This window comes from Panicum virgatum, chromosome 4K (genome assembly GCF_016808335.1).
Source record: "Panicum virgatum strain AP13 chromosome 4K, P.virgatum_v5, whole genome shotgun sequence".
In the NCBI taxonomy this organism is placed as follows: domain Eukaryota; kingdom Viridiplantae; phylum Streptophyta; class Magnoliopsida; order Poales; family Poaceae; genus Panicum; species Panicum virgatum.
The window spans coordinates 20,535,401-20,558,723 of NC_053139.1; the positions used below are offsets into that span (position 1 = coordinate 20,535,401).

The 23,323-nt window shown below is 42.2% G+C and overlaps 1 protein-coding gene and 1 pseudogene across 1 annotated transcript; both read right to left on the reverse strand.

The window, feature by feature from the left end:
- Positions 1–8,240: 8,240 nt before the first annotated feature.
- Positions 8,241–9,963, reverse strand: LOC120703453 (annotated as a pseudogene).
- Positions 9,964–10,067: 104 nt separating this feature from the next.
- Positions 10,068–21,647, reverse strand: LOC120703451 (alpha-glucan water dikinase, chloroplastic-like). The gene is given in 33 exon segments (XM_039987544.1): positions 10,068–10,553; positions 10,634–10,749; positions 11,465–11,731; positions 11,806–11,904; positions 12,006–12,116; positions 12,961–13,086; positions 13,217–13,355; positions 13,996–14,099; positions 14,184–14,397; positions 14,563–14,669; positions 14,736–14,912; positions 15,070–15,153; positions 15,269–15,421; positions 15,591–15,650; positions 15,727–15,789; positions 15,872–15,934; positions 17,214–17,399; positions 17,478–17,567; positions 17,697–17,859; positions 18,336–18,470; positions 18,551–18,642; positions 18,752–18,886; positions 18,973–19,071; positions 19,171–19,278; positions 19,354–19,689; positions 19,768–20,001; positions 20,097–20,280; positions 20,371–20,462; positions 20,539–20,617; positions 20,741–20,850; positions 21,293–21,334; positions 21,415–21,581; positions 21,584–21,647. Coding segments are annotated over 33 exon segments (4,389 nt in total). The 5' UTR covers positions 21,633–21,647; the 3' UTR covers positions 10,068–10,348.
- Between the last annotated feature and the right edge of the window lie 1,676 nt (positions 21,648–23,323).

Here is a 23,323-nt window from a genome sequence, read left to right on the forward strand (position 1 = left end):
TCCACCGAAGTCTTGTTTGATGGCGCAGCTTCTTCGTCTGAATCAAGCAAGTCAACTAAAGCTTGAGCAGCTGTTCTGAGCTCTATCAGTTCTTTTCAGTCCCATCTGTTGATTACAAAATATCAGGATTTGCAGCAACGTAACAACCAAACACTACAAATATCACATAAAGTTACCTCGATTCTTCTGAATTACTTCCTTTAACAACTCGACTTTCTGTTCGTGAGATGCTTTGTCCTTTTTCAAGATATCATTCTCCTTCTCGAGCAGCTTGATCCTTTGACGATATGCAGCAGTTTCCTTTAGTTTCTGTGACTTCAGATATGAATGGTTGGCCATTTGCTGCACAAAAGTCAGTTAGTATTGAGTCAACCATCTAAAGAAAAGGACAGACCTCGATTTACAACTTACCACAGTAAACTTGGAGAACTCACGGACGTTTGCTTGGAATTTTTTCAAATTACCAAGTGTTAATTGTGGATCATCCTCAAGATCTTCATCATGGTTTTACTCACAGGGAGGAGGTGATGCACTTATTTCATTTACCAAGTCATCATCTGACTCCACTTCCTCTGTGAGTCCTTTTGGCGCACCTGTTGGTTCATCCGAATAAAGCATTCGAGCGACAGGCAGTTTTTTAGATCCATTATACGGTGGCACGATTGGATCACCAGAGGGGATTTCTTGCGATGATGATCCAATGGCGCTACCACCCTGTCTAGACATTTCCCGCACATCAGGAACCTTCTCGGCATCTTGTGTAGCAGCAGCTGCAGCGGGTTTTTCTTCAGTCTGTCATTTCCGTTTTTGCGATTCATCAGGACTAACAAGAAATAATAGCACGAGTTGTTCAACAGAGGGATTATCACATCAATCGTCAATATATAACAATCGACTACTTACCCGGTGGCAGCACTACTCTTCTCTTGCGTACAGTTGTCCTCTGCCTCTTGGGGCAACTAGTCGCAGCATCCTGTTCAGGTGATTCGCTACGCTTGTCAAATTCAACACCTCCCATTTTACCCTTCAATACTTCTGCAAGGGTAGCATGATCATCGGAGTCAGAGTTAGATAGTGCTCCTGTTACATTGGGATCCAAATTCTGACAATAAAATGGCTGATGAGCGCTAGGCTTCTGATCGACTGGTCGGAAAACCTTAGACAAAGGAGGATCGCTCCGAAATACCAACAAGTCATCCTGCAGAACAGACAACAATCATCAGCTTATGACAATAGAGTTGTCTTAATATAACTACTCAATGGCTCAGATTATCACCTGGTTCGGAGGATATCTGACATGATACAGTTGCAAGATCTTTGGCACAGCATTCACACCTTCAAGAACATTATGAATAAGTACCATAGCTTCGTCTACATAAATTTTTTCCAAAGAAAATCGGGATGGATCCGACAGACCAGTATATACAAAGCCAAGATTACAGCGATTCTGTAATGGCTGAATCTGCCTCCTAAGCCAAGATAGAATCATTGTTGCTCCAGCCACGCTATTATTCCTCAAAGCAACAATCCGTTGCAACAATTCATCCTCTTGCTCCTTGTTTTGGCCATGAGCAAGCCACTTGCTACATTGTTGAGGAGGACCACGAATTCTCTCAGGAATAGCAGGAGCGTGATTATCTACATAGAACCACTCGGCTCTCCAATCTCCAATTTGATGACGAGGAATATATGGAATATACTTTTCTGCCATATTTGGGCGAAGTTGAAGATCAGCCCCTCCCACTCTGGCAATGTTTCTAATATTTGGATGGGGATTCAAGGAGAAGAGACATTTGAAAAGGTCGAAATAGGGATGAATTCCAAGGAAAGCTTCACACAAATGCACAAAAATCGAGATATGGAGCATGGAACTGGGCGTCAGATGATGAAGTTGGATTCCCCAATAAAACAATAAACCTTGCAAAAAGTCACAGATTGGAATAGAAAGTCCACATTCAACAAAAGATTTGAACAGAACCACTTCCGCAACTTTCTCAAATGGCCTGTTATGCCCTTCCGCCTATTGCCATTGGATAATGGATCTTGGTTGCAGCAGACGACAACTCACAAGACAGGAAATTTCAGATTCTGATAACTTACTTTTCTTCCGGCCATCAGCCATGGTTGCTTCCTTCCCCGTTCCTTGGCGGCTCGACTTCTTCGGTGCCATCTGGAATGTCACGAGCTTTTTCTCGCATAGGCTCGGGGGCTGAAGGATTGGTTTGGGGAATCGAAGAATTGCAAAAGGGCAGACTACTTTGAGGAAACTCGCAAATGGCGATTCAAATTGAAGAAGGCAAGAACAAGTGTGAAATCCTAGATTGGTTTGCAGTGCTTAAATAACTTGTTCAGTGGCAATTTCGTAAATATTGGGAAGTTCAAAGGACATGCACCAGTTACGGAGTTTCCTTAGCAGTAAAAAATATGCCATGACTTTGGATCCTTAAATCCAAATCATGGGATTTAGACTCAAGGCTCAGGGGCTACTGGATATGTGTCATAAATGGTGTATTTTTCAAATAAGATTTGAATTTCAAATGAAGATTTGAAAGATTTTTTGAAGATTGATTTGACCCTCAGCCTGATTCTGTAATTCAACCTAAGGCTCGGGGGCTACTCCATATGGAGCGCGAGTACATCACGCACCATATACGAAAGAAGATTCGGGGCTTGAGCACCTCATAGCCTCCATGCAGCCAAGAAAGTACTTAGAAGACTACTGGAAGCACTCGATGGACTCACAGATGACATGATGAACTCCAAAAGTAGTCGAAGCATTCGAAGATGCCTTCAGAAGTACTCGATGCCTGCAAGACTCGACTACAAAGAGCTCGGGGGCTTATGAGACCCGGGGAAGCGGGACTTCTCAAAGGTGTGAAATATTCTAGAGTAAGTAATAGCACATGGATGTACCTTACCTCTATTGTAACTACTCGAATAGCAGTAGAACTAGTTGATGTACAAGGAAACTACTCGACCCCATTGTAGTAGGACTCTAGTAGTACTCGGCTAGGACTTTCCATTTAACCCTGTCCCCCTAAACTATATAAGGGTGGGCAAGGACCCCTCCAAAATATCTCGACACCTAAGGCAATACAAACAACCATACAGGACGTAGGGTATTACGCTCCGGTGGTCTTAACATGTCTAAATCTTTGTGTTCCTTCCACGATCACATTCTGATCTTGGCGAGTCCCTACCTACAATCAATCTCCTCGGGGTATACCTCGGAGAGCTTGGCAGTAAAACACTAACACACTTGGTAGCCATACCCGAGGAGAAAACATAGCTGGCACATCTACCTGCAAGTGGAACCCATCTGTCAGCATCATAGCCAAAGTTGAAGTCACTGGGCCACTAGACCAGGTCAGCGGCTTGGCCGAACCAACCTTCATCTTCAACATGGAGCTTCCTCATTGGCTCCCAAAAGCGGTTCCATAAGCCTCGTGTTGACGGTCCTTAAGTGGAAAATCTGATCGTCAATTATACTCATAAATAAAGAAATCACCTTACTTACTCGCATATATGTATCACTAACCTAGCTCCACAGATGTATTTGCATATTTGGCCATTTCAGGTTACAAGTCTGAAATAAGAGGAAAACACGCCGCAGATGCAGAACAACTACACAGAAAATCCCGTCATGCATCACACTTACAAAGAAAACCCACTTGGCAGGTCAAATCGACATACAAAAATGGCAAACACTCTAAGGGTAAGATCAAGGCCCACTTACCAGCCACTCAACCAAAGGTCCCATGGCTAGTGGCCCCACTGGGGATCGACCGACCCTACCTTGGTTCCCGTCCAGGTGCATTTTAGTGGGGAGGCTGATATGATCCTCTAGAAGTCGGATGTGCATGTTTCCATCCTTAGCTCGGTGAGTAACCGCCCTTGGAGAGTATAAAAGGATGAGGATCCCTCTCATTCAACACACACCACACTTGAAGCCTCTCTCCCTCTCTACACCTGTGACTGCCCTTGGAGAGTATAAAAGGAGGAGGAGCCCTCTCATTCAGCACACACCATACTTGAAGCCTCTCTCTCTCTCTCTCTACACTTGTGACTTGTAATCCTTAGGTTAGTGGAGCTAGGCTAGTTATCTTCCTTAGCGAATCCAAGTCATCCTCATGGTTGTTGATCAATCCTCAGCTCTTGGTATGACTTTGTATTCTACTTTTCGGTACTATGCTCTTAATACAGAGTTTGTTCATGGTTGTATTGCTATCTTGATAGTATATATGTTATACCATATCTTATGCTTTCTCAAGTTATATAATCTTGTTTTGCTTAGTTTTAAGCCTCAACATCAGTTTGGTGTTCTCTCGGGCTTGCTCTATGCTCTATGCATGTCCATCATCATGGTGGGGGTTACGTGGGGTTAGAGTAGTGATCTCATGCACGAGTGTGGTGCTCTAGCCATGAGGGATCTATCGAACATGACTGCATCCCACAATCTGTAGGGGTAGGCAGTAGGTGGTGATAGCCCTGACCGTATTTCGTATCCTCCACGTTCAGATGCCGTGTGGGAGTCTAATTTAAGTGTTGTTCCAAGTTGTTGGCACACCAGTATTGGGGCAGTCTTCCTGCTGTTGAACACTTAATGCTAATCTAACCTTGTATTGTATAACCCTTGCTAATATGAGTAGATACCACTAGGACAACCCCTTTTATGCCTATGCGCCCTCTAACCTTTGGTTTATTTGGCTTGTGTTTATATCACATTACCCTTTATTTATCATCTTTATTACAATTTACCTCAATACGAAAGATAGTCTATTTACTCATGTTGTCGCTAACTTTTAATTTATTTGTTATTCTTTATTCTTGAGATTGGTTTGTGTGTGTATCACATAACCCCTATTTATTATCTTTATGACAACTTACCCCTGATTGAAAGATAGCCTAGTACTTACTCATACTGTCTTGATTATGTACCTAGTAACTTTCACTATACCACAGCCCCTCATCGCCGACACCATAAGGGTCAGTATAAGCCCTTGTACCGACACATCATCAGTTGGTATAAAGTTATACCGACCCCTGCTATAGGTGAAATGCCATCCTACATGAAAATATAAATAACGATACCATGAATATTTAAGGGTGAAATGCTACAACGGTATATATGTGCGCTTGCGAACCCGTCTATATACATAAGATATACCAACAACATTTCCTGGCGCAATTTCTAGGGACACACAGAACCTATTGGCGACGTTAAACGAACTTTTCTCTTCCTCTCTCATTCCAAGCTATAGCTCATCTTAGAGGTGTAATGCTTCTTCGGAGGTGTTAGAAAATAGGGAGAGAGTGAGGGGAAGTTGGGGAAGTACTAGGTTTGTCTGCACTCTTCTCTAGTTTGTACTCGACGGATGCTTATCAATCATAGTAATTATTCGTGATTTACTTTGTGCTCTAGTCTATTAAGTTAATCTTAGTGCTAGTCCTTAGTTGTCTATGGGATCATTGTTCAGTAGCTTAGTGGATGCTCTAGTCTAAGACTTCTAATAAAGACGGATGTTCTTGACCAAGGCTAGATTTAGTAAAAGATGGTGTAGACGCGGTGTCTATACTAGACTTTACCCCTGATTGTTGTTGATGGTCACTAACGACCCATTTTGACTGTCAACTGCTGCACAAAATTGAACCATAATATGGAATAAATGCTAGGATAGACTTATTTACTAACGAATTCCATAGATGATGTTCTGGAATGTGTGCAGGTGATTTTAAGCTAATTTTGCAGCATAATGGTGTGGCATGATCCAAGACACGATGTTCCAGTGAATCAGGACGCGACACATGTCAAAATATGAATTAGAGGGCCCACCAGAGCAAGAAACTGACATACCAGAAGCTCATCCTCGTGACAATGACAAGTGGGCCCAGTGCTCAACCCAACCGAAGAAGGCCGAGGTCAGTTGGGCCCACTAGGTGGCCGGCCGACCAACCAGGTCGGCCGACCAGCCCGTGGGCCCCACCGACTTAAGCCTACCACGCAGAGCTCTCTCATTGGATGTAGAGGTTGGTTCTTGGAGTATTAGCTGCAGAATGCACCCCTGCTGACCGTGGCTCCCTCCTATAAATATAGAGGGGGGTCAAGAAATGAGACACACACCACACCCAACACAACTCACCTCTCTTCCTTTGGAGCTTGTAGGTCTTTATCCTAGATGCTTAGGTAGTCTAGTAGGTGTAGAAGATTAGGAGGAGAGTGAGGAGGAGTCTAGGGAAGTGATGGGCTTGTCGGCACTCTACTCCGCTTGTACATCGACGGATGCTTATTCGGTTGTAAGTGTTCGAGACTTTCTTATTTAGAATTAGAGTTTTGTTGCAAGTTATTATTTCTGCCTTATATAAGTTGAGTGTATGCTTAGAATAGCATTTGATCCTATCTTAAGACTTCGGATAGAAAATGATAGTCTTGGCCAGGGTTAGGATCAGTAGGGAATAGCATAGACGTGGTGTCTAGGCTAGACTATACCACTCAATTGTCTGATAGTCCCACAGTTTGTTGAGGTAGCCGGCAGGTGATGACAGCCCTATCCGAGCCCTAGTAACCCTCCACGTCCGGAAATTGGATAGAGCATTATTATCGAAGCTATCGGCTTGTTTAAGCCGGTCGAAACCGGTAGCTCGAAGTATAACGGCAAAGTATCTCTTCCTCTAAACATAAATTCTAAATCTTAGGAAGTCCTCTCTGTCCTATCCCTCCTATACCAGTGTGTGTCCTTAGATGAGCCTGAACCCGTAGATAGTGTACTCACGTTCCTCAGTGGATACGATACCCCGGAATACTCCTGGGTGAAAGCTATAGCGGTATCCGTGCACTTGCGGATTTTATTTTCGTGATGTTACAAAGTACCAACAATTGTTTTATACCCCACAGTTTTGTAGAGGTAGATGGTAGTTAGTGACAGCCATGTTACCTGAACTTATCTGGTTTTTTCTAGGAAGAAGCTAGTAGTCCGAAGTAAACAATTATGCTAGTTCTGTCTTACCTTATATTCTGTGCCTTAGAAACCCTCTCTACCCCTTACGTCTGCTGTAGTGTGGTGCCCTTGGATGAATCTGAGCCTTAGATAATATACTCACAATCTTCTGTCGACACGATACCCTAGAATACTCCTGGGTGAAAGTTACAATGGTATTTGTGCGCTTGCAGATTTTTTTGTGATGCTACAAAATACCAACAAGCTTTTTTGTGCTATGGCGCTGTTGGCTATATTATCTTTGGATCTTGTTTATCTTCATATCTTTTTTTATTTTCTTTAATTCTTCTCTACCCCCACTATCCATGGAGCAGTCATCTATCCAACAGCTCTCCGCACCTAAAGGCAAGTTCTGTGAGCCACCATCTTCTTCTGATTCAATTCTTTCATCCAGCTATGAACTCAGCCCCGGGTCTACAACCATAATTCAGGAGCATTCCTTTTCAGGATGGGATGATGAAAATCCCTACCACTACCCACGCGAATTTGAACAAGTGTGCTCGTATCTAAAGATTTTAGGTATGACACACGAAACACTTAAATGGTAGTTGTTTCCTTTCTTTCTTGTAGATAAGGCGAAGCAATGGTACGATCACATCGTAAGGAGCATGAACGGGAATTGTAATGATCTTTGAGAAAGATTGTCTTGCATTCTTTCCACTTCCTCACATATGTGCCTTGCGAGTGGAAATTTTGACGGGATAGGAATGAATCTGCCGGTGCAGCTTGGGCCCAATTGTCCTTGTCCTTATCCAATTATTTGTTACTCTAACATTTTTATGCGGGTCTTGGCAAGGAGTCTACATTGTATATTGATATCACTTCCAGAGGTTCCTTCGCACACAAAAGTCCAGCCGAAGGTAGAGAAATCCTCAACACAATCATGAAAAATACCTCCATTATCTGCAAATGTGAACCCCCTCAAGTAGAACACGAGATACACTAAGAGGAACCCTTAGCAACCGATCCCGAACCAACCTTTAGAGTTTCTCAATAGTTTCCAGGATGATCTTTTTGAAGATTCCGGAAACACCTAGAACTATTTCTGCCAGAAGCGACCATTGTTGGTATTTTATAGCGTCATGAAGAAATCCGCAAGCGCACGGATACCGTTGTATGTTTCATCCAAAAGTATTTCATGATATAATATCCATTGAGGAATGTAAGTATATTATCTAAGGTTCAGTTTCATCCAATGGCACCACACTAGAACCGAGGCAAGGGGTAGAGACGATTTTCTAAGGGTAAGATAGAATTAGCTAGCTTGCAGGAGTAAATGTGTATCCGTATGACATATTCCATTGGTATTTCGGTACAAGCAATGATGCCAAGAAACATCGTGTATTCATATACCACTAATTATTCTTTCAGCGTCCATGGTACATTCCTTATAGTCTTTTTCTGCAGTTGCAAAAGTTATCATGGTTTCTGGTGCAGCAGGGCTTTTTGTCCATGCGAAGGATCAATGACCAACCACAATGAACTGCCACTTCACTGATCTGTTCCACCTTTCCTCCAGCCTCTCAACCCATTCCAAACATCAACCAGAGGCTTCCATCTGAGTTCCTCCGCAGCGCGGCGCCTCGCCTCGGCCTGCGCCTCCGTTTCAGCTTCGCAGTCTGCATTTCCTGCAACAATATTCAAACAGAGGGTAGTTTTACGTTTCTGACCCTCATGTTTTGGAGCGATCAACACTGATTTGATTTACCACCGTGGCTTCTGGAGGATTGCTCCCGTTCAAGTTCCTGCTCCACCCTTTCGAGTCTCTTGGCGAAGTTCTTGGCTGCTGCGAACACGTTCCTAGGCCGTTCCCACCCACCACCGAAGATGCCGTGGCCTTCCTTCGGCTGTGGACGGGACAGGAACTCAAGCATCGGCAGCTCCTGGCTGTCAACCCAGTGGATGCAGTTCACGGGGCAGGACTCCACAGCCAGCTGCCCTTACACACAAAATTTAATCGATCAATTAATTAGCAAAAGCACTACGTGATATCTTTGCTGGGTCGGAAAACAAAACCAAACAACCTGAATCTGTTGCTGTAGGTCTCCAAACTGGATCTCCACATGTGCACTGCCGAGAACGTCGTCCATGGCAAATGTCCTCGAAGCATGATGCACGCATTCCCTACATCCTTTTTGTGATGCACCTGAGTTAGTTGTAATCCGTAACCATGTTCTACGAACAGAGATGTTGATGGTAGTACATACCTATGCACTTGTTCTCATCTACAAAGAGACCTTGGCTTCTCACAGGCCCATCCCAGGAGCTATATCCATCCCCAGTGTAACCACTTCCAAAGCGGGCCCTACTCTTGCCATCAGCGTGCCTGGAAAGGTTCCTCATCAATACCTTGTATGCCTCGTTCAGCAACAGTGTGTAGTCATGACCCTGAACATTAAGATACCAGATTTTTAAGGTTAGCTCTAAAACACATGCTCACAGCGTAACAACAGCAGATATTATTTTCTTCTACACATTCTAATTATGAATAAAAGAAAAGGTTGGACAGAGGGGGAAAAAGAATGAAAGCAGAAGGTAAATTGAAGCAGAGGGAAACTGATGCACCTTGTAGCCAGCAATGTCGGGATGGTGTTGCTTCTGAAGTTTCCGGTAAGCCTCCTTGATCTCCTTAGGTGTGGAATAAACTGTGACCCCCAAGAACCTGGTAGTAGTAGTCCTTCGTCCTTCCCCTCGCTGTGCTGCAGCACCTGATCACACTTCTTTGTCTGTAATTGTTTGGTCTAACCAGTTCATGGTGAACTGATCCATTCCCGAGCTGCAAATGACAGAGATCAGAAGCAGCAGAGATGCCGAAGAACCTTAGCATTTTTGTGCTGTGGTGATTCCTTCTGTGTCTGGTATTCCTGGCAACTGGACAGCTCTATTGAGATATTTGCTACAGATATCTCCAAAGAGCTATCCTTTTCATAGACTAGATATTTGCAGGAACTTTATCACTTTTCAGCATCTTGTGTGGATATTTGTAGAAGTGTATATGTAAATTTATATTGCTCAAGTCAACACATTCCTCTTCACAGTCAGAGAAGTAAACACGTAATGGTCACAAAGAGCTCTACAAACTATACCGTACATGAGCAATTCTTATTTCAGCATGTCTATGCATATTAAGAGTGTACATGTGTGGTACATCAAGACAAACAACTATGCATGCTATAACCCATCTATCCCACCAATGCTTATTTCAGCATATCTACGCATGTATAAGAGAGTGTACATGTGTGTACATGTACATATGTTGTACATCAAGACATACAACTATGCATGCTATAGAACCCATATATCCACCATACAAGGGAACAACCGTGCCTTTTTGAGCTGGCTATACATACATATTACATCTGTGGTCTTGTCTGGACTACATAGATTTTTCCATCCTTCACTACTCCCTCGACATCTTGAGGAGACCCATAGAGCTCCTCAATGGCATGGCCAGCCCGTGCAATACTTGAGAGGATTGAATTTCGGAATCCATGGTCTACTATAAGACGGTCAGTTGTGTAGTCAAGTACAACTTCATCCTCCTCATCCATCGGTACACTGAAGAAACAAATAATTTATATGTAATTTCAAACCAATCGTTAAGCACCTTAACAATATATTCCAGGAGTATTCCCTACCTATCATATAATCCAGCTCCAGCATAACCTTCCAGATCCTCGCCGTTGGAGTCAGAACGAAAGATGATTGATCGCCTTATGAAGAGACCAATGGGCTTGCTTGGGTAACCAAGTAACTACAAATTGTGCAAAAAAATAGTTAACTACACCCTTATGCAATCCGGCCTGGTTAGGGTACCTAATCAACATGAAAATTTCTCCCCAAAAAAAGAGTCCACCTATTTATTATTTACTGTCCACTTATTTATTAATTTACTCCACCTATGTATAAAATATGTTCAAATCCAGTCTATTTTATGATTAAAGAATGAGGAAATTCTGATAAATGATAAACAAAGGGAGGGGGGGCGATGATGTTATTATTCACCAAAAGAAAAGTGTTCCTTATAACACACTTCGAGTTTCAGTTGAAATTTTAGAGGGTAATACAGCACCCAATAACATTCATCAACTTCTACACATAGTCAATTTGCGAACGAGCCAGTAGCTCAGTGGTAGCACTCACGGTGGCGAGGCTGCCCGCCAGCGTTCGATCCCCTGTGATCGCAACGCTGGTGTCGCACCAGGTACTGAGGCGAGCGTGTGTGTGCGCGCGCGCGCGAGAGTGCCTCAGTATGGCACGTTACGAGACTACTCGGGCAGCCTCGTCTGCATTGGGTCCGGCCAGTGTTAGTGCCTAAAATTCTTACGACTCCCTAGTGCTCCTGGGTGCTTTCAACAAAAAAATAAACTGAGTCGATTCATGTTCATTCAGATCCCAACTGAAGCCAGATTGCATGATATTCACCTAGCATAAGCAATATACTAAGAACTAGATAGAGATGGTTTCACCTTGGGAGAGTCGAGGTCATCTTTTTTGCAAACAAAGCTCATGGCACGACCAGGATAGGCGCCCACTAGGGTCTCTCCAAGCCCTTTAACCACTTCAGCATATATCTCAGAAGAATCCCCAGATGATGGGTTTGTAGTATGAATGACAAATGCATAATCTGCATTCACAATTTCTTGCACAAGAACAGCCATCGAAAGGTAGTCATGATCGAGCTTCACCTTGCGTGTGCTGAAAAATGCTCTTTCATTCCATTTTGAAGCCCAAACCTAAAAACGAAATTGAGATGTCCAATGACCATCATTCCATTTCAGTTATTAGGAGTATGTGTAGATCAGGATACCTTTTTAATAGCCATCCATGCTTGTTCCCAACGTTGATCGCCTTCATCGCCAGGCCAGGGCATTCCAGAACCTAGCATCTTCTCCTTCAGCTCCTTAACCTGAGACACAAATGAAATAAGGCATACATGAAATACAAAAAAGATCAATGTCATAACTAAAACTTAATTGCAACAAATATATGCATAACGAGATATCATACCAATTGTGTAGGAGCAGCAAGGTTGAGAACAGCTTTTCTTATTTCACCTAAAGCACTAAAATCATCTTGAGCGAGTCTGTTCTTAAGCTTTTCTATGTTTTGCGCTACTTCCTGCCATAAAAGAAAGAACAATCAAATATTAGAAAGACCATTTTAACATTTTTTGTGGAACAGGAGAAGAGGGTCTCCTACTGATCTTTTTCATTTGTTAGGAAACTGTACAAAAGGGTCTATACAGGAACTGTACAAAGAAAAAAAAGAAGAAACAGTACATGTTAGAATTGAATCCTGATGGTGATAGAATAATGTATTAGTAGTGCCTGCAAGCACTTTGTCTGTGGGTGGTCCGTGCCTATGTGCACCTTATCCCCAATTATGCTTTACTTAACTTTTAAGCCACCTACCCATGGTTGGCCTATATGTACCCAAACCTGCCATTGTGGGTGGTTAATGGGAGAAATAGAATTTCATTTGGGCCAATAATACAAAGATCACATGCCAAAAAGAAAAAAAAATTGATTAGTTGAAACTGCTCAACCAATCAACAAGAGGTTTCTTGTTATCATTTGCTTTGATAACAGTCAATTCCATCTCCTGTCTAAAAGACACCTTGACAAACGAGCAAGGGAAGTTCTTTTACAATCAAAGATAATAATATACAAGTATTACTTATTTCAAGAGTAGATGTAAGTTAGCAAAATTAGTTCATGGTAGAATGAGACTATGAAGCTATGAGCTACAACTACTAAAGACGCTACTTATAGAGCAGGCTCATGAAATAAAATATATAGTGAATTGAATGCCAAAAATGGCTGTTTAGATATTGGTGGACATTAAATTGCACGTTGTTACCTTCCCAGTAGTGTATTTCAAACATGTTAAAGAATCTGACTTCTCCAAGAACCATGCAGTTCTATTATTCAAGTATATACATCAAAATAAACCACCAACCAACCTTATTAAGCCCATCTGATAAAACCTTCTCAAAAGTGCCAAATGGTATCGCAACTGATGTTGGGACACCAACCCACGAAGGTACTTTTCCTTTGAGGTATGCTATATTCCGAGACTTAGCCCCAACCTGAAAACATAAAAGTGAGTACTAGAAGCACAAGGCCAAAAGAAAAGGAAACCAGCATAATAACAATTGGTTTCATCAAGACTTCCTTACGAATGGCAGATTTCCTAATGCAAAATTTTATATTACTAACCATTTCCTCAGAGAATTCTTCAGCTGATATTGCATATTTTCCAAGAAACTTCTTATTGACCAATGAAATAGATGGTACTGCATGGCCAGCTTCTGCATCCGGAGAACTTGATTGCTGAAGTTCACTCTCCGAGATCTCCCTATTGCATGGAACATATGAGTTGCAAGCATGTGACAGGTTGTTGTAGGTCGGCTGTCAAATATTGGCGAGTTGATATGCGGGACCACCCAGATGATGGCCTAGTTGACGATGTGCTAAAAGTGTAGTTCAATGATAAGTTGTGTATAAAGTATAAAGTATGACCACATGGTGATAGTTAGGCAGGGATTTAGACACTTTACAGAATAAGTTTACATTAACCCTGTAATCAAATCTTGTTTGCCGTTGCTAACAATACCAAAAGTGCGCTTGGTTGTCATCTTAACTTTTATTTAGTCACATGGTTTGTAATACTTGAACCTGGTTAGAGAAGGTGTTGCAAGTGTGTGCACACGAGCATGTTTGGGTACTGTTACTCCAATCGTGGCTAGCATGGGTGTTGCAGCATGCACACACAATGTTTAAGTGTTGCCTTTTGTGGGGGTGCATTTGTGCTGCTTTTTAGACTTCCTCTCTTAATACAAAAGAATAAGCACTTCTGCATATTGTTGGGGGGTGGGGAGGGGGAAGGTTCAAAATTGTCTTCCAAAATATCAAAACAGATCTAAGCCACCAAATGAATGAAGCCTTTTGTAACCTAGCTTCATCAGTCATAAAGTTTAAAAAATAGCTACAAGTACCTATAGGTGATATCTGAAGAAGTAGGTTTGAAGGAAAGCAGTTTCTGATGATATCCTTCAAGTTCAGACAGGGTGCTATGGTCAAAACAGGTCGCAAACAGTACCTTCAATAGGAACAGGATAGTATGTCACATTAGTACAAGGGAAACAATCCTAGAAATAATGCAATATAATTGTGGAGAAAAAACCTTGCTATTTCTTGCTCGGACTGACACATGGGACAGAACATCTGGCATATCAGGTGTAATCACACCAACGACTCCATCCGGTATTTCTTCCTCTCCCTTGACACTCTTGGCCACAAGGATGGTTGGTTTGTCATAAGATTTGTTCTGGACAGCAAGTAACTCATCAACCACAACTACATAACCTGACACTTCAACTGGACTTATAACCTGCCAACTGTTAGCAGAAGACAGATGTCAGGTGCAGAGTAATAGGGTATATTACCAGATTTAATTTCAGCAGTTCACATAAAATTGTGGCGACGATCACTAGTATCACTTTTAGAAACAGAGAGTGTAGTGGAAACGAAATTCAACAGAAGTCATAGATTTTACATTTTACCTTCCAAGGTGGGCAACATTCCTTAGAACAGGATCAAATCGGTTCAGAAGAGCAGACAGAGTAGCAGCTGATCCACCACGTATAATTTCTTCTGTGAAGATATTGACCTGCCGAAATAATATTTAATAATAACTTTTTGATAAAACTATATTTGAATTCTATAAAATACTCACTGCCCATTGGTCTACGCTGAGTAATGAGCCAAGATATTCAGCTGAGGGCTGCATCATATTATGGTATTGTTCTCCCTTGCTTGCAAGGGCAAGTCTTATTCTGTCAAGGAATGCTTTAGCAAAGAGAGCCCAATGGTCGTCTTTTTGCTTAGCCATTTCCAAGGCTTGGTTCCATCCCTTCCGGAAAAAACATTTAGACAGCATCCCCATTATTAAGTGTCATAAAAGAGAATAAAAAACAAATTCAAACAAAGAATTGTTTTCAATGGCACAAATGCCATTCTATAGAAAGTGTCATGTCTATATCCATGCCATTCAAAAAATTGAAGTGTACCTTTAAGCAATACAGGATGTCTTCATTGTCGTCAATTGACAAGGCAAGATTTTCAAGGACAAGACTGATGAAGTACATGATTTTCTGGATTAAGAAAAGGGCAACATGAGGTTACAAATTTGGATAAGTTAAAAAGTACAAAAAGTAACATGCAATATGGGGAAAAATGCATCATTGAGACAATATTTGTGTGACCAACCTCGGGGGCTGCATTGTGGAGCTCCTCATATGACCTTTCAATAGCTGTCCTAAAAGTAGAATCAAGAGCAATGTCCAAAAAAATAAGATCTTTCATGCGTTCAGGTGAATCAAGAAGTAAAGGGCGGAGTTCAACTCGAGCTTCCAACAACCCCTACAAGGTAGCATTTTGTTAGCAACAAGTGATTCACATAGTAACCGCAAAAAATGGTGGTTTAAAAATTCAATCAGCTATGTGAGATCTGATTATTTGAGTTGTGATGAAAAACCCAGCTTCTTCTCTTCGTTTTATTACAAACAGGAACTTCGATTATATCACTGACCTCAAGAAGTGGTTCCGCTGACTTGTCCTCAACATGGTCAAGCACAAATTTGAGCAATTCCTATAAAGGTAAATGTCACAAGTATAAGAAACTTAGAAAGTACATGTGTTGAGAAAAGAAGGTGAGGGATTTTTACAGGAAATCCAGATGGCAAACCCTTCACTGGATTGATCTGAACACCGACCATGAAACCTTCACCCTGTACCCAAAAGTTAGTTCATTAGATATGAGCACAGGTATCTAAAGAATTCTAGCGGAATGAAAAGGAATGAGAATGATACCTCCGATTTGTATCCCATGCAAGTTGCTATAGCAGACTCAAGATCAGCACCAGAATGCACAGCCTAACAGAATGAGCAAATCACAATAGCATTCATTCAAAGATTACATCAGGGAAAGAATATTCAATCGCAGAAACGATGAGAAAATGCCCCTTAAAAAGAGATGAAATGGATGTCTTCTTTTTGTCACCAAGAAAAGGTACAACATGACTGAAAATGATGTTGTTCTTATATTAGGACATTTGCAGGATTAGTGGGATTTTTTTGAAAAAGTATGAATAGTGGGATGACGTGGTATATTTTCACGAGCTTGGGTGTCCTGGGGTGAATTAGATCTTAGGCTGTATGTGTGTGTGGTTGATGGGAGGACATGGACCTGGACCTTATCAGTGGCCGCATCTGCGAACATCGGACAAAAGAGGGAGAACCGGAGAAGGATTGGGTTTATTTCTGCTTTCTTTATTAAAAGCAAATCCCCAATTATAGAGCAAGGGTAGCACTAACCAATCACCTAAGAAACCAAATCCAATCTCAACCAGCTGAAACAAACTCCTAACAATACTTGTCTAATCTCTTGACTAACATAATTATCAAGCAAAAGGGAAATTTCCAAATTCCTACCCCCAACTATGGCCAAATCCACATAACCCTCTAATTGTTTACTCAATCCCCAGGGTTTCCAAAACCAGCTCATTACTGGCTTTGGCCACATGAACAGTGGATTTGCCTGTTTTGATAACTGGGACAGCCACATCATCAGTCATTGTCCACATCTGCCGCAGGGCAACCCTCTCTCTTCTTCTGTCCCCTACCTGGCTATTTTGGCCATGTAAGGTTGTTGTTTTGGCCATGTAAGGTCGTTATACTTGGCTATTACTGTGTGTTCTGAGGGGAAAAAAAGTTGTTCAAAATCAGAATACAATGGACGGTTCACTGTAGATACCAATGATTTCCAAGTTGATCATTATTCATTGGAAGGATATAAAGCTGTGACGTGAATAAGGAAAAAATGAGGAGACTCAAGGACAAGTTCATACTGTACCGGGCATACTACAGTTTCTGTATGTTGTGAGCAATGATGTTGTCAACACTAGAATATTATTACTGAAAGCATATATTGAATAGAACAGAACACAACACAACATACCATTAGCAGAAAAGGCGAGTGCTAATACATGAGTTGACTGTATGCTCTTTATGGCAGATCATTTTTTTCCGGAACTGAAAGGGCAATATGTGTTTTTCTATGTTTTCTTTAGAAAATACCATACTCAATTTCAAAGATAATGCACAGATTTTTTTGCATGCCTTTTTTTATATCCATATTAAGTGTTTTACATACCTTCAGGCTTCTCATGTAATTACCCAGGTCATGGAGTAAACCCTCCTTCTGTTCACTTCTGAAATTTGGTTCTGAATGAATCGCACGATCATAGCTCAAGAGATGCTCTTTGGTTATGCCATTTTTGTTCAAGGTGTCCCAGTAAACACTTATATCAAAATCACTCTTGATATAATCAATTAGTGCCTGCCCAAGGAGAGACATAACCATGAAAACCTCAATGCTTAAATACTTACTGTATTAAGAATTCAAAATATCCATTACCTGGCATATCACTACATCATCTGGGCTTGTATTGTTGTGCAATTTCTGGTGCCATTCTTCCATCATTCCACCTTTGCAGTCATTATTTCTCTATTAAAGCAGCAAGCATTTTATTATTATTCACAATGTCTATCTTTTGGATGAGAACTACCAACCGTATAATTCGGTGAAGCAATGAATAAAAGTAAGTGTATATTCACCTAGGACCATTAATTTTACCTGTATTACTAATATCTCATCACGAATACGTTGACCAACATCACCTTCACCTCCACGACCAACAGCAGCCATTATCATTCTTAATATCTCTCTGCACTGAGGATAAGCTTTGTACATGTTCTCAAGATCATCTGTAAACCTATCTTGTGCTTTGCTTATCTCACTGCATAGTTATTGATCGATATGAGATGCCAAAGAATGTGACATGAGTTATGTTTTTCATTTATAGAAATATAATATTCTCTGAGTACTGAATTGTATTGTTTTCTATCAGGACAAACAGCCAAATTATTTTGGGGCATTTGTGTTTCCACCCCTACTTTGCAGTGCAATTGTGATTTTGTCCTTGTTTTTTTCAACTTTGCAATTTTGCACTTACTATTCACAAGTTAACGCGATTTTTCCCTCAGTCAACGGTCAAAACAGGAGCAAAATTGCGTTGACTTGTGAATAGTAAAGGGCAAAATCACAAAGTTGAAAAAAATGAGGGAAAAATTACAATTGCATCATGAAGTAGTGGCAAAAACACCAATTTCTCAATTATGTTCCCGCACAAAAGAAAAGGACAGCTTCAGATTCTTTAAATTTTTAAGCAGAGAGTAAACATCACTGAAGTAAATGATAAAGACAGGTATATACCGGGGCTTCACATTATAGTTCTTATTCCATGTTAGTTGCCTTGTAGCCATGAATCTAATCCAAACAAAAAGTCCAATAATACCCAACAGCCCAGCATCTCTGGCTTGGTCAACTAGATCTGCTGCAATGTTGAACCTGTCAAGGAGTAGAAGTAGTTTAGGAGAATTTTCCATGTAAAATTCTGTCATATTATTATGGATACTTTAGAGCCTGACCTGTGCATAAGAGATCGCTGGGCATCTTCCTCCAGATCTGCTATTCTTTCCAGCAATGCCTTAGCAGTGCCTTTACCAGCATCACCAGTGTCCTTCAATTAAGAACAGATCGGATACTTCACAAGTAAGCTGACTTGTTGCATAGTCAAAGCAAAGACAATAGTTTAAAGTTTGAAAGGTAAAATGGTCAGAAACAATTGCCTTAATATTTCTGGTATCATGGGTGCTGAAATCAAGGTAAAAATCGGAGCCATTATTTTTTATCCACGTTTCACCGGACAGAAGAACGAATGGCATCCCTTTGTATCCTCCATCATGAAGCTCTATCTCAACAACCTGTAAATTAAGAGCCTTGAGATAGCAGGAGGGCTAATATATGCAAAAAGAAGAAGAAAATAACAGGTTGAAGATGTTATTTCCACCTGATAATGCAAACCATCCAATTCAGACTTAGTAAATTCAGTTTCGCATGCCATGTCTAGCAATATTGAACCAGATGGCAATATGTTTGAAGGAGGTGCCTGGACAGTTAAATATCACAGCATTGGTACTGATAGCAGTGTTTAAAAAAGCTGCTCAGTTTGTGGCTTTAACTACTGGAAACAATTTTGAAATTTTACCTTCCACTCTCCAGCCTTTTTCGCTAGTGACCAGTGAAGGATAAGTGGCTCCGTATGATCTGTTGCCAAGTAAACTTTTGGTTTGTTTAGAACCTTGGTGAACATTGCCTTAAGAAGAGAGAAGCTTAATTAGCATGGTAGAAAAAGATCTGGAGATACAAAGAATATCTTAAGGATCCTAACCAGGATCTGTTTATCACCGAACTTGAACAGTTTTTTGCTTAGAACTTCAAAGCCATCCTTCTGCAATGAATTGGTGAAGAGATCAAGAACAGTTAGTTGTTTTGGTGCAACCTCTGCTTGCTCTTCTATGACAGTATGCTTATGTTTACTAAGAATCTGCATGATATCTCTCTTTTTGCGCTGAATCCTTTCTACAGAGAAGTACTTCTTATTCTTCAGCTGCTTCGAAACTTTACTCTCAATGTTTCCTTTCAAAATCTTCTTCCTCAACTGATCAATCGAGATTCCCTTGTCCACCTCAGCCTGCAGTTCCTTCCTTGCTTCCTCAAACTCGACCTAGCGAATTGTGAGATAAGAACCTCCATAAAGTGTAAAGCCAACAAGGTATTTTACGCTATTGAATCAATGCATTACCAGTTGCTTCTCAGGAGGATAGTTTGGCTTGCCTGCTTTCTCCCACCTTATATAAGCCTGGACTTGTACAAGGTCCTCTGGAATTTTATCAACAGTAATTTGAGATGCAGGAGAATCATTTTCATCTGAGTCGGGCACTTCAGGTGCTTTTGTCAATTTAGCTCGAAGCTTCTCCAAAGAAACACCTCTATTTAATTCTTCTATTAACTCAGCTCGTGCAGCTTCATACTCCTCCTGGAGAAAAAATACACCACCTCTTATTTTTAATCAACTTAGTACATTGAGTTCCTTCCAGACTGAAGATAAAAAAAAAACAACTAAAAGCTTTCCTTTTCTTGCTCCGGTGTGTATGACTGCTTTCCATTTCTTTCCCACCGTAGGTAAGCTTGGATCTGCACAAGATCCTCTGGCACCAAGGCAGAAGTAGCAGAAGATGAGGCACCAGATGCGCCACTACCATGATGGTGGCTCGATTGGAGCTGAATTTGAAAATTCTGGCCATTATTTTTAAACCTGTGCAATGTAGAGTTTTGCATAGTTTATATACCTTTTGCATTCAAACAAACAAACAGTGCTACATGGTAACGAAAACAGCTGGGTTACCATTTGTTCTGTGTCTCATCAAAGATGAGAAATTCAATAGCTTGCACCGCAGGATCATCTATCTCAATTCTCAGAGTAGAGTTATCTCCTGACTGCACAGTTATGGGCATTACTGCTAACCATACTGTTCTGTGGTTACAAAGAAATCCTAAATGTAACAAGACTAACCTTTAGAAAAGGCGTCCGAAGCGCCCTGTTCTTGTACACTGCCGTTCCATCAGGTCGCCTGGATGGGAGGAGCCAATCTCTGCAACCATATATGTCAATTATAGCAACCTCAATCGAAAAACATGCATGTAAGTAACATGAGAGCATAAGGGATAAAGTACTGTCTCATCAAAAGTGGCAACAGAAGCAGGGCCTATCTCACCTCCTGTCTCCACAAAGGGCACCCCAATGCAGAATCAGTGCGCCAGTGGTGTTTGTCACCTCCAGGTCAATCTCCGTCACTGATCCCTGTGACGCAGGGTTGACTGCAACCTGTTCCCACACAATGCTTTAATTAATCATGTTATACAAAGGCTGTTTGGTTTAAACCATGAAATTTTTTTCACAAGAAGACGAATGCATGCATGGAGTACTAAACGAAATTTATTTGCGAAACCTTTTCACGGATGAGTATAACTTTTCGAGACGAATCTAATGAGCCAAGTTCCATCATGGTTGGCTACAGTGATGCTACAGTAATCGCGCCTAATCATCCCCTGTTCGTACGGCCAAAGGCCTCATTATCTACAATAGCTGCTACAGTACCATAGTTGTGGAGGTGGTTTCGTAATTAGACTTTATTTAATACCCCTAATTAGTGGTCCAAGCACCGAAAAGTTTTCATGAAATTTTTTTCAAGGCTATCCAAACACGGGCAAAGCACAAACTCGTAGTCCTAGCAAATGGTGAATGAACTTGAATCCTGCCGCCGCACCTGGAGCTGGGAGTTGGAATCCAGCGTGAACTTTCCGACAAGCTGCAAAAAGAGCGACGGCGAGTGAGGCACGCGAATCGTCAAACAGGCTGAGCGCATTAGCGGAAGACAGAGGCCCTTACGTCAGGGGATGCGCGGTCGGCGGGCGTGGCGATGGCGCGGGGCGCGACGGGGCCGCGGCGGGATGCGGCGAGCGTGGCGGGGAGGCGCGGGCCCGCGCTGCGGCGGAGGGACGCCTGCTGTCTCGTCGCCGGCGAGGAGGCCGCGGGCCGCGCGCGGATCGCGAGCGTGCGCACCGCTCCGCTGCAGCAGCGGAGGCCGCGGCAGAGAATCCGCTCATGGCACGAATCTCAACGGCTCCCTCGCTTCGTTCCCTCGCGCTCCCAGACGAATCTCAACCGGCTTCCTCGCTCGCTTCCTGCAGAAACTAGAAAGAAACAAAAGAGAAGAAAACGAAGATCAGGCAGATATTATCACGAGGCAGCGGGTGAGTGGAATGCAGCGCACGGAGACGGAGCCTCGAACAAGAACCGAGACCATCCCGATCAAATAGAAAACAAAATCATTTATCCCTGGCACACTCACGGATGCTAGCAGGGTCGAGGCACCGAGAGAGACGAAGAGCAAGCGAGCCTGCTGCTGGTTAATGTTGATGGTGGGAGGAGGATGGGGGGAAGGAAGTGGGAGGCGAAGCGGGGGCTGCGGAGGAGGGGGAGTGGGGAATGGGCGCGGGTGTCAGCAGCGCCGCGTCTCGTTGCGCGCTGCTCGCCTCTCTCTCTCTCTCACTCTCTCCCCTCTGTCCCGTTCCCGAGAAGTGTGCTTGGGCTGGCGGGTGTGTGAATCTCACGGACTGGCGTGGGTGGACGCGACGCGACGCGACGCGACGCGACGCAATTATCTTCTCGCGGAGAGAGGCAGCGAGAGAGAACCAAATACCAATTTTGCGTCCCACTCCCTTCCTATTTCCACCACTTTCCAAGGTAGTGCAGGGCAAATATCAACCGGAAAATTTGAAAACATCACATGTCACCTTTCAAAGACGGACAACTGAAAATGTAGCATGGTCCTTTAGCCTTAATTTGGGGTTTTCCACTCAATTTCTCAATGATGTTGTCGTTGACTTATTTTGAATACTAATTGGCATAAGAATTTTGGTGTTACTTGGACTGATAACCTAGCTTTGAACAAAGCGCTTTGCGAAAAAAAAATGAAACGAACAAGTTAGATATGATACGGACCAATTAAAGATTCTTATCATATACTTCCTCTGTTTCAAATTATAGTTCATTTGACTTTTTTGAACCTAAGTTTGATCATTCGTCATATTCAAAAAATTATGCCAAATATAATCAATTTAAGTTATTCTTGAAGATCTTATATTGATAAAGTAAGGCACAACAAAAGAAATGATATTTTGTATAAATTTTTAAATAAGACAAGTGGTCAAACTTGAATAAAAAATCAAACAAACTATAATTTGAAACGGAGCGAGTATGTGAATTGGGGAAGGGAGCCCCTCCATGTTTGCACACTTGCACCGCTATCTAACAAATAATAAACGACTCTGTTTGCCTTTAGTAAGAAAGAAGCAAACATATATGTGAATTGATGAAGGTTTTAAAGACGATGAAACCTGGTGTTTTAACACGAGCTTTATGTGAATACAGCATGCGCGTCCTGTGACTGTGAGAAAAGAAGAAGCACGCACTCATACCATGCCTCTTGTTAACCAGAAACGCTTGCATTTGTGCGAGGGTGATGGGTGAAGTTAGCGTGGTGGTGCCTGTCGAACATCAACGGATCCGGCGCGCCCTGCCCCGATTAGCGTCGCGACAGGCCCAAGAAGGCGGAAAAGAAAAAAATCTAATGGCCAGTGGTATACGCTAACGAGCTGCGCTCTCTAGGGGAAAGCAAAGGCGTCACGAGATCCAACAGCAGGCAGCGCCAGGCGCGGCTGGGATCCCGCGGACGAACGCGAGGCGTCCACGTGTGCCGCCAGCCCACGTGCCTGACACCAGGGCCAGAGGCACC